Raw genomic sequence first — 12,153 nt, 5'->3', positions numbered from 1 at the left:
AGTCTATTACATCCACTCTACAGTCTTTGTATGACTACTTCAGAACTCCTGCAAAACAATCTCGCTACCTAATATCTGCCATATTGTGGTTTTGTGGCGGGTTGAGTAGGCCGATGCCTTTCTAACATTAAAACGAGAGAATGAGTGGATGTATTCCATCACCCACTTTGCTTTACTGTCTTTTTAGTGATACGTTGTAAATTGACATAAATGCTCAACTGGTTTGCCACTACATTTGTCTCACACGCATGCCATTTCTGCAAACTCTGTCAAGTCCTTCATCAATGTGTCTCAGAAAAGTGGACCTGTCTTGGGTGTTGGGCATTTATCAGCAACCGCATCCTGTGCTTTTTGTTCATGGCGTAAATATGGAGCCATTTTATTCCAAAACCCTGCACCATCCACCTACTGGTTGCAAATTCCGTACAGAGGAAGTAGACGGGAATCCCAGTTAAGGCTGGCCGTACATAAAACACATAGAATAGAGGTCCTAGCAGCATTTGACATCCAGTTTAATTGCTCTATGTTGCGTCTGTCATACTCACTCATTTAAATAAAAATGTTTGGTTTCATGTTGCGTTCATCTATTATAAAATATATTGTGTTAATTGTATGTGTTCTCTCGTTTTGATGTTAAATAAGAACACTTTATTTTTCCTCCTTTTTGTAGGAAGCCGCACCAGATGTTCAGTGCGACCCCTTCATTTTTACTTGTGATGTAGAATCTGATACATCAAAACCATCCCCAAGGAGAAGAAAGGTAAGCTCTCCTCCTCACTTGGAGCCCTTTTCCCTTGCCTGCCGGAACGGCTTCAAAACATGGTTTCACAACAGGTTTGTTGCACCATTTTAAGTTACAATTTTAAAAGTGCTTTGTCCTGCATTGTAGGGCTTTTATTAATTCTCATCAACCTTAAAACACTTCCCTGCTGTATTTGGGGAACCAAGAGCACTTTTCCCCCACAAAATATTCCCAAAATGGATGTGCAGATGTAAAATGTGCTCTGTAAACAAGCATTGGGAAAGCTAATAGGTCTCGCTTATGCAGGCGCTATTGGTTTTGGCAGTGTGTTTTAGCTATGTTGTACACCAGCGTGGCTGCTGTTTAGCATGGCTAAAGGTTTGTGGCATACAGGAGAGTGGCCTTTAGTGGTGTAGAGTGCAGTGCCATAGAGTACTGCAGAGTAGAGAGCAGTGGCACAGCGTAGAGTGCAGTGATGTAGGTGGAACGGAGTTGCGCTAAGTAAAGCAGAGTGGTGTAGAGTGCAGTGGCGTGATTCAGAGTAGAGTGAAGTGGCATAGAATGGTGCAGAGTAGATAAGAGTGGCCAAGAGTGCGTGCAGTGACGTAGAGTGGAGTGATACAGAGCAGAGAGCATCGATGTAGAGTGTATTGGCATAGCATGCAGTAGGATAGAGTCCACTGGCATAGAGTGCATTGATGTAAAGTGATTTGGCATAGAGTGTAGTGATATGGAGTGGAGAGGTGCACAGTAGAGTGCAGTGGCACAGAGAAGAGTGTTGTAGAGAGGCATAGAGTGGAGTGCCATACAGTGCTGTGGCGTAGAATGGAGTGGTGAAGAAAAGAGTGCAGTGGCACACAGTGGAGTAGAGTGGAGTGGTGTAGAGTTCAGTGGTGCACAGTAGAGTTGAGTGCATAGAATGCAGTGTTGGACAGTAGAGTGGAGTGTTGTAGCGTGCAGTGGTGTAGAGTGCTGTACGGTAGAGTGGCTTAGAGTGGCACCGAGTGTCAAGTAATGGAGTGGGGTAGAGTGGCATAGAGTGGAGTGGCGTAGAGTGCATTGGTGTAAAGTGAATTGGCGTAGAGTGCAGTGGCATAGAGTGGAGTGGTGCACAGTAGAGTGCAGTGGCATAGAGTGCATTGGCACATAGCAGATTGGTGTATAGAGGCTTAGAGTGACGTGGCGTACAGGGCAGTGGCGTAGAACAGAGTGTTGCAAAATAGAGTGCAGTGGCTCACAGTGGAGTGGCATAGAGTGCAGTGGCACACAGTGGAGTGGAGTGGTGTAGAATTCAGTGGTGCACAGTAGAGCTGAGTGGCGAAGAATGCAGTGGTGCACAGTAGAGTGGAGTGTTGTGTGCAGTGGCTTAGAGTAGGGCTTAAAGTGCAGTAGGGTAGAGTGGTTTAGGATGGCACCAAGTGTCATGTAATGGAGTGGTGTAAAGTGGAGGTGAGTGACGTGGGGGTAGAGTAGAGGGGACTGGCATAGAGTCAATGGTGTAGAGTGGAGTGGTGCAGAGTAGAGTGTCTTAGAACCGTGTGTTATTGTGCACACTGAACCCAGTGTCTAACAAATTCTCAAACCTTCCACTACATTGCATATATTGAATTTAATGATCCTAGTCAGCATAAACAATACACTTCAAAACTATTAGAAGACCATGGTAAATAGAACATTCAAAATAATAAATCATCAGCAATATTATTCCCAAACTCCGTCTTGCCATATCAAACAATGCAGAATAGGGACACTGAAACTTCCCAGCGCTAATAAACTGGTGTGAATGGCTTTAGGCTCTTGTGACACCCACTGGGACCCGTGAGTTGATAAATTTATTGTTTTAACAAAAACAAAAAGACTTACGCTTGGTTAGAAAATGAACACATTTATAAAATTCTTCAGTTTGTTCCTGTGACAATGCCTCCTACCTATTGCCTACATCACTTCCAAAAAGGTGACAGCTCTGCATTGCAATAAATTAAATTCTTCCGTCTGTTCCAATGGTGAACAAAGCAAGTAAGTGGTATGAGGACAATATAATATCACATGTAGGAATGTGCAGACAGGGCTCAAGTCTCTCTGATTCTCCGTAAATACTGCCAGATACGAATGCAAAAGCGTGCCCAGGAATCGAATCTTCACTGGAAGTGAAAAAGACATGACATTGGCATCTATGAAAACCAGCTCAGGTCAGGAGGTCTTTTCAGGCCAAGCCTACTAGACTGCGCTGTCTGTTGCCAGGCAGATTGATGTTTACCAAGCTTATAGCGGGGCTTGGGGGTCCTGTCTATTAATTACCATTGGTTGGTTTTCCTTGTCACTCATTTGTGTGCTTCTTTTTAGTGTCCCAGGTTGTCAATCTTGTGTTTGTCCCTCAATGGAGCATTGCTTTTTTACAGTCTCTTTGATTTTCTGTCATTGATGCTTCCACTGCATGGTTTGAAGCATGACTTTTTGTTTGTGAAGCACTCCGTTAGAGTGCATGCACTTTTGAACCGTCTCCTTTGTGTACGTCTCTCCTCCTGCACTCCGTTTTACTTTCTGTTGCCCAACTGCTTCTTCTTGCCTTCCTCCCTCTTACACTCACCTGTGTGTTTCTCCCTATTGCTTTCCTCACCCACGGCCTCCGTGTTGCTTTCCTTACCTACATTTTGCTTTCGCTCCCGTCCCTCTGTTGCTTTTGCGTCCTCTCCTTTGTTGCTTCGGCGTTCTGACCCTCCACCTTGTTTCTTCACCGTTCCCCAGCCACCACCTTGTGGCTTTGCCATTCCCTCCACCCATCCCCGTGCTACACCCCCTTGCCCTCCTGAATTAAAAAAAATAAGCTTTTGCATGTTTTTTTAAATTATGTTACCTATCCAACTTGGATTGGAAACTAAAAAAATGTGCCCACATTCATTTTGTAGGCGCTTGCATGCGTGGTGCGCAAACCTACAAAATGACACCAATTGCTGCGTCAAAGGCTTTAAAAAAATGTTTTTAACTGTTACCGCTGCACTGCATTGTGGATACTGGCAAGAGATCTATTGGCTTTGCCAGTGCTTGTTTTCGAAGGATTCCCCTTGTGTTGGATATTTTCAAGTGCTTCATAGTACTGTACCATTCTTACCTATAAACCTGGTTTTAGTTCAAGCATAAATACAGCACCAAAAAGTTGCATATTCCTGGTGGGACATCACAGAGACAAAATCTCAATAGGATCAAGAGGTCATCAGCTTATAGCATGATCTAAATCCAGTATTAATCAATTTCAGTGGCTATGTAAATAAACGGGAACATGCAAAGAAATACTGTACTTACCCAAATAGCGACAGTAAGCCGACACTGCTGATACATGACCATGAGTATCCAGGGATCAGGGAATTTATGCTTGAGGTGTGTAATCCGACTGTGGGCTCACTTATAACACTAAGGCCTTGCACTAGTGGACTACTTGCATAAGAGATGCCTTTTTAGGTCTTGCGCCTAGCGTTGCAGTGCGCAGCATTGCTCGTGCACCACGAGACCTCTTGTACGGGCTTCAGAAAGCTGACCTCACGCTCGTGCGTGTGATTTTGCTTTCCCAGCCCGTCATTGGCTTTAGCGTGCTTTTTTATAAAATATACGGCACGCAATTGGGCAAAGGCGGGCGCATGTCCCGCCTTTGCTCCACCCATTCCCACCGGTGTCTAGCACGCGCATCAGCGCGGCACAGACAACTGGCTCCCTCACCCCTGCTACTCTGTGGTGCGCGCGCACCACTGGTTAATACCGTGTTTCATACTGCAGGTTTGTCGTTTCTGAGGCAATTTATTATCTAAAGGTACCAGTACCTAGATAAAGTTGACCAGGCAAGACTGCATCCTCACCCCCAGCCACCTATCCCCCCCACACCACGCAAGCAGGCCGTGTACAGTGTGAGTAGGGAGTAGGGGGGTGCAGGGTGACTTCACGCCGCCTGTAAACCTGATAGTTTGTAACCCTGGTCGAGGGTGGGCCATTACCTTTCTGACACGTCCGGCTGGCGTCAGGGACAGGGTATGGTGCATGTGTAGCTGACGTGCACACAGTCCCCGGCAGCTAGAGTTCAATAGAGGCCGGCGCACGGGGAGGCATGTACCCGCGGCTTCCCGACAATAGGTTTCAGACAGGACGACAGGCATTGAGAAATGTGATTACTGTGTGCTTTCAGGCCCGCCGCGCCCGATGAAGGACGCCGACGTGTCTTAGGTCACTCATGGAGGGCTGCCAGGATGATGTCAGAGGCCTGTCATCCTTCCTGTAAACCCTGTGCGAGGCATTGTCCTTCAGCGCTGTCTGTGTTACCCAGAATGCATCCGTGGTGTGTTGTATCCCTGTCTCTCTGGCGCTTAGGGGCCTCCTCCTGGCTGTATCAATGCAGTCTACTAATATAATATTAGTCCCTCATATAGGTCACACCCAGTGCTTTATCTGTAAAATAATAAGCGCCAGGACCGAACTCCGATATGAAGCTACCTAGCAAGCTACAAGACAGAGGCAGACAAGACTTCGTGGAAAAACCCAATGTAAGCATGCTCAGAAAGAACTGACACTAAGACTGAGGCCAATGTGCCCAGCGGTACAAGATTGCTACCTGCACCTGAAGGCGAAGCACAATGAAAGCAACCGAATGAAGACTCATACCAAAGCCAAAGACTTAGGGTATCCTTGATTAAAGCCACAGACCATGGTTGTAAAAGCAGTATGGGAGGAGATTCAGTGCAATGGCTCATTAGCCGAGGTCTAGTGATACAGAAGGATTACACCTTTTAGAAGTAATGTTTCATGTCGATCTACGTTTTGCTAGAAGGACCAGTCCCCAGGTCTGACTTCACCAGGCTATATATGTTTAATCTATAGATTATACTTGACAACATTTTTTTTTGTAGTTTGAGTATTAGCAGCACCTAGGCATAGAGCAATAAAGATCTAACAACCAAGAAACTGCAGCACTTCCGACTTATTCTCAAACTTCATCCAAGGGACCCAGTATATCTAAAGACAAGTACATGGTTACTTAGCCAAGCAGCAGTACCCACTGAAACAGTCCAGAAGAGAAAAAGCCAAATCTCCAACTCAAGGAATGCACGAAAACAACACACCTGATCATGTTGATGAAAATCAAACTCCAATCCAGGACTGCCTAGTTCCAATTATGCCGAACAGCAAATCTGATAGAGACGGGTGTAACATTAACACATCTACCTTGTCAGTGGGCACAGTTTCCCACCTCAGCTTTTGTAGTGTAGGCAGAACCATCTGCTAGAAGGCATAACCCTCATGGTGTAGAGCAGATGTGTGGCACTTAGGATAGTTTAAATAGATAGATTCACATAACATACACCCAAAATTCATGGCATCTGCTGATTCACCTTCAATATTCCAACCCCAGTTTAGCTGTACAGATACAATACACTAAAAAGGCTTTCCTTTGCTATCCTTGTTCAGACCCCTACTCTGCAAACAACCACAAAAGTTCAAAGAAACAAAAAGCAGAGGTGTAGATAAAGCAGCCTAGCTCCTTGGTTTCAAGTACACAAAGTTGTAGACACATGGACAGGACAAAGTCTGCAAATCTTACCCGATACTTGATGGAAGTCTAATAGCCTTAACAGATAATGCTCAATTTTATTAAGTGACTCTAGTTCACTAGTGTGGCAAGGTAACTTCCAGCTTTCCTTTGGAGCCAGTTATGACTCCCTGCAATCTCAGAGTTTGACATTGGATATGAAGAGAGCCGGATGCTTGACAGTGCTCAGGAGAGGCCCATTGATCCACAGCCCTGGGTCTGGCAAGAGCTTCCTGTAAGTCACCCACCCAATTCCTACACAATCGATCTAGCTTCAAATGAACCTCATGTAGTTAGGGGTTCACCAATCCCTATAGGACAAAAAAGTGGAAATAACTCACAAATAGCAATCTTCACTGTAGTAATTTCTTCTGGCCAAGGAAAATTACTGCAAGTTTTGCATGTACCAGAGAAATATCGCTAGTAGGTTGAGATTTTGAGAGCCCAAGCAATACAGAGGGTTTCTACTGGTTTGTACTTTAGTCCTGATGATGACACTGCAAAAGTAATGCTATTAGTGCTGAAAAGTCAATAATAAATATCAGTTCGCCAGCCCACTCAAAGTAAAAGTAGCCAGAAAGGAAAGTAAAGGAACAGTGACTACTCATCTGCTACTTCTCAACATGTATTCGAACCCCTTGTGTGGTATATGCTTTAGATTGAATAATTCTTGTTTGGATTCAATATACCTGTAGTCCCCCGTTTCAAAGATATTTTCACAGATAACCCCGAAATACCCATCGTTATTTGAATTGCCTTTATTACTCTCAGGTTCTCATCAAGTTCTCATGGATTCTGAGATGCTCCTGTTTTGTATAGTGTTAATATTGAAATAGGCCTTGTTCAATTAGATTTTGAAATTGTAGCTTACATTGACAGATAATAGTAATCAAAAATTAAACCCCCCTACACAACTGGCCTTCTTGTTGCATTAGGGAATATGAAAGTACTGTTGTGTTGATTTTAACTATTCAAATTTGTGAAACCTGATAATTTTCTCATTAGTGTTCTTCCCTGACCATGTTCCTCCTATCTTCCTTCTGTTTGCACACTTCTACGGCTAGACCTTGATGTCAAACTCTGTTGAAATAGCAGTGAGCGAGAAACAGGGGAAGGGTTGAAAGGTTAAGAGCATGGCATAGTGATGACAAGTAGAAAGAGGAGGGACGCAGAAACTGATGAGCTAAAGAGATAGGTGATGTATGGAGAGACATAAGTTAAATGGATGAAAGGTGAGGTAGTGGGTAAGAAAGCTATAGACAGAAAGGATAAGGAAGATTTAAGTAGAGAAAGAGAGAAAGGTAAGGATTTAGCGAGAGATTGAGAGGTAATGATTATTAGAAATATTGATAATGAAATGTATAAAGAGCATGCAGCATAGGGTGCATCAAGGGGGAGTAGAGACAGATTAATGTAGAAAAAGGGGTGAGTTCACGCTAAATGCAGAGAGGAGTAAATGGGTAAAAAGGTGAAGTAGTAATCGACAAATAGAGAGATGCATGGTAGAGAGAAAGTTGTAAGAGGGAGAGATCTGGAAAAATGAGAAGTCAGAGAGAAGAGTAAGTGGTTAAAATTGAGATAAGCAGGTGAGAGCAAATGAGGGACTTGGAGAGACAGGGGTGAGGTAGCAAAAGAGAGGTTAGGTTGAAACAATGGTGGAGAAAGAGCAATGAGCTAGGGATGAAGAGGTAGACATGTTCAAATGGAGAGAGTACAGTGCGGTAGAGAGGATGAGTTGAAGTAGAGAAGAAGATAGCAGAGAAAGATGAGAGAGCGAAGGGGTGAGGTAACGTTCGAGAAAGAAAGGTAGCAAGAAAGTAGTATGGTTGTGAGACCGGTAGAGAAAACGTAAGTAGAAAGAGGGTATATGTTGGAGAGACAAGGTAATAAACGAATAGTGTGGTATATTGAAAGGTTAGTTGAGGTAGTGAGAAAGATGCGAGCTAGCTAGAGAAATGAGGTACAGTGAATAGTCAGTTATTGAGTGGTGTAGTAAAGGGTTGAAAGATATAGAGATGACCTGTATAGAGTGATAGAGGTTGAGGTAGTGGGAGGAGAGATACAGGAAGGTGAGACCGAAATAGAAGTGAGGTGCAGAGAGGGATGAAATTGAGATAGAGAGAATAGGTACAGCTACAGAGGTGGATTCAGAGGCAAATACAAGAGAGACAGGCAAATAGAGATGGGATGTAAAAGCGAAGTCTATTGAGAGAGGTGAGGAAGATAGAATAAAGGTAACGAAATGGGGGAGGTACATGGAGATTTACAGAAGTTGAGCGTAAGCGGCTAAGAGAGAGGGGTGCTGCTTTGCGTTTCCCCACCTCCTAGCTTCCATCGCTGCTTGCTCCCTCACACCTCCCAGTGCATGCCCCATCCACAGATCACCCCTCCCCGTCACTGCTTTTCTCTTCGTTCCAGCTGCCCGTTTCCCGCACCTCCTCCTTCCCGTTTTTATTTGCTCCCTCGCACCTCCTGGTGCTTGCCCCGTCCACAAATCATCCCATAGCCTTACCCAGTCACTGCATTAAATCCCTATTGTAGTCTGTTTCCTTCTAGGGGGTGGTGGGGGTCTGCCTTTTATTGTCCTGTTAGGGTATAACTGACGTGCTGATTGGAGCATGTTTGCATGGCTGCTATTACCTGATATGTGTGGTCTGAGTTTATTTTCCGTGTGTGTGGGTACTAGGCATGTGTGCACGTTTACTCCATATGTATTTGTTCGGCAATAGCAAATCAGATCTCAAGTGAACCAGATATGCTCATCACAGGGCATATCGGAGCTTCTAAAGTACCTGTGTCTTCTACTGTCATTGCTTAGCCACATTTCTCCTGTGCTTCTCATTTCATAGGGTGGGACAAATTTCTTCCATCAGGACACTTTCTTACTTTTCCGCATTCACTGGCTAAGTGTTTCCGTGCGCCATTGTTGATTAACTTGAATTTTCTTTAAAGGAGTCTTGATGTCATCCAGGTCTGCCTACCCCTCAGTGTACATGGGAAAAGTAGTCCTTTTTGGGTCTCGGCTAGAAGCGCGCGAAGCGTGTTTTCGCCAGAGAACATTAGTCGTCGGCTCAGCCGACAAGACCCGACAAGGAGTGGAGACAAGAGCTGGCCACGCGCGCAGCATTGTCTATGGCAGAGGCGGATTCAGACGCGCGCCTTCGGATTGGGTCGCGCGTGTGAGCTTGTAACGTAGACAGCTCACGCGCGCGACCCAATCCCAAGGCGCGCGTCGGAATCTTCCTCTGCCATAGACAATGGCGCAAACTCAATGTTGTGGAGCTACAAGAATGTTTCCGTTCTGGCCCGCTGGAGGCGCGTGGTTGTTCATGGGTGCGTATGGGTAGTGTTTTTTTGTGAGATAACGTGAGGGCGCCTGGAAGGAGATGTGTTCATGGTACGAACAAGAACATTGTTGCTAGAGGCAATCCCGATTCAGAAAAGGGGGTGGTGATGGACAGAGCATCTGAATTAAACAGAACACTCATACCCAGTCAAAAGATCAGGGCTTGATCCATCACCGTTTTTTAGCTCACTGCACCATCCCAGTTCAGAACCTGGCTATATGCAAATTAGTCTGTCCCTGGCCCAGTGTATCATGGGAATGGATCAAGGCCTGATCTTTTGACTGGGTATGAGTGTTCTGTTTAACTCAGATGCTCTGTCCATCACCACCCCCTTTTCTGAATCGCTAGAGGCAATCCCGGCACCCTACTGAGGGCGCCGGTTCTGTCCGTCGGAGGAGTGTGGTTGTTCTTGTGTAGGCGTGAGTAGGTAAGGAGTGTCTGATACGCGAGAGCGCCTTGAAGAAGATGTTATCGAGCTAGGAAAGTGCAATGTGCAATGCGTTTCTGGGGACGACCCCAGCACCGTGCTTAGGACGCTTCTGTCCGGCAGTGCAGTGTGTGTCAGTGGGTGCTCTGTGCTTGTGGGCAGCAGTGCTCCGAGATTCTGATAACACAGGCCGGGAGAGCTTTAAATGTGGCTCGCTCTCGGCTTCATGTTTTTTTCCGAGACATCTACTCACGAGCTGCAACTTCTAAAAGAGCAGCTAGGAATAATTGGACATAGAAGCGCATATATGCCGTGCTACGCTTTTTACTCTGTACAGCTACAGAAGTGAAACATGACATTGAATAATATTATTAGCTTTTTTTCTTTGGGGTATAAGTAGAAAGAACTTGCTGCCGACAGCGAGGCGCCACTTCATTGCAGCTCACGCCGTAAATATTCGAAAGCCAGATGCACCCGCATGAGTAAGAAAGAAACCGAAACCTAAAAGCTTATAGAAAGTAACGTGAACTGTGAGCGGCCCAGGAGAGCAGACACATACACACGGGGGAGGAGAGGACAGGGCATCGCGGCCGATATTTTCAACCCCATTTGCGCCGCATCATTAATCCAACTTTTAAAAGGGAGGGTTTATAGTGCCACAAGCACTCCGCATTACCGCTGCCTTTCCTTAGCGCGTTAATGCTGCTCTTTGGCGAAGTTGTTACTCTTGTGTTCCACTTAACTATCGATAGTTACACCTCGACCGGAGCATCAATACTAACTGAGACAACATGCGCTGGTATGCGTTTAGAGACAGTACACATTAAAAATGGAATACGTGACAATTGGCTCAAAGCTGTTATTATTCACACAGCTCTGATGATGCACCTCAGGCACGGGCTCACAGCTGTTATTATTCACACAGCTCTGATGATGCACCTCAGGCATGGGGCACAGAGCTGTTATTATTCACACAGCTCTGATGATGCACCTCAGGCACGGGGCTGACGCAGTTATTATTCACACAGCTCTGATGATGCACCTCAGGCAGGGGCTCACAGCTGTTATTATTCACACAGCTCTGATGATGCACCTCACGCACGGGGCTGACGCAGTTATTATTCAGACAGCTCTGATGATGCACCTCAGGCAGGGGCTCACAGCTGTTATTATTCACACAGCTCTGATGATGCACCTCGCGCACGGGGCTGACGCAGTTATTATTCACACAGCTCTGATGATGCACCTCAGGCACGGGGCTGACGCAATTATTATTCACACAGCTCTGATGATGCACCTCAGGCAGGGGCTCACAGCTGTTATTATTCACACAGCTCTGATGATGCACCTCGGGCAGGGGCTCACAGCTGTTATTATTCACACAGCTCTGATGATGCACCTCGGGCAGGGGCTCACAGCTGTTATTATTCACACAGCTCTGATGATGCACCTCAGGCACGAGCTCACAGCTGTTATTCTCACAGCTCTGATGATGCACCTCAGGCACGAGCTCATAGCTGTTATTATTCACACAGCTGTGATGCGCTCTCTAATAATCTTTACTAATAACTCTCTCCTACTCACTATCAACTTCTCACTCTACTACTTACTCTGTGTGTGGGTGCTAATGCAATAGGTCTCGCATATGCAAGTGATGAAGCTATTGGCAATGTAAATGACAATGCCATTTATTTATGATTTTTAAAAAAACAAAAATAATGAGCAATGCCAATAGCTCTACCTTTAATGCTGCCGAGACCATTGCATTGTAAATGCCTGTTAATGTGGTTGCCAATGCGATATTTCCTCATGTTCACTACTGTGAACCAGCCTATAACTGTGATTCTTTCTTTTCTTTTTTTTGTACAGTTTTTTATAGCGCCAACACCACCCAAATATAGTGGAGCACTGTACATTAGCACCAGTTACTTTTTTTGTGCAGTTTTATATATCCGCAACACCATCCAAAGATATTGGAGCGCTTTGTTAGCCCCAGTTCCTTAACACAAGTACACATTAATTTTTGTAGGCATGGGGAGATTAAGAGATTTGCCCACAATCCAGGATG

General features: G+C 45.3%; 1 protein-coding gene across 3 annotated transcripts in view; it reads left to right on the top strand.

Moving 5' to 3' along the window:
* The window catches only part of FAM13A (family with sequence similarity 13 member A), a 906,414-nt gene that overhangs the window by 388,625 nt on the left and 505,636 nt on the right, over window positions 1-12,153 (top strand). For all 3 annotated transcript variants that reach the window (XM_078676111.1, XM_078676110.1, XM_078676109.1), the window contains one exon: window positions 671-760. In XM_078676111.1, the coding sequence (XP_078532237.1) occupies window positions 671-760 (90 nt within the window). The remainder of the gene's footprint in view (window positions 1-670; window positions 761-12,153) is intronic.

Source organism: Lissotriton helveticus, chromosome 2_1 (assembly GCF_964261635.1).
Source record: "Lissotriton helveticus chromosome 2_1, aLisHel1.1, whole genome shotgun sequence".
In the NCBI taxonomy this organism is placed as follows: Eukaryota; Metazoa; Chordata; class Amphibia; order Caudata; family Salamandridae; genus Lissotriton; species Lissotriton helveticus.
This window is presented reverse-complemented; position numbering and strand designations above follow the sequence as displayed.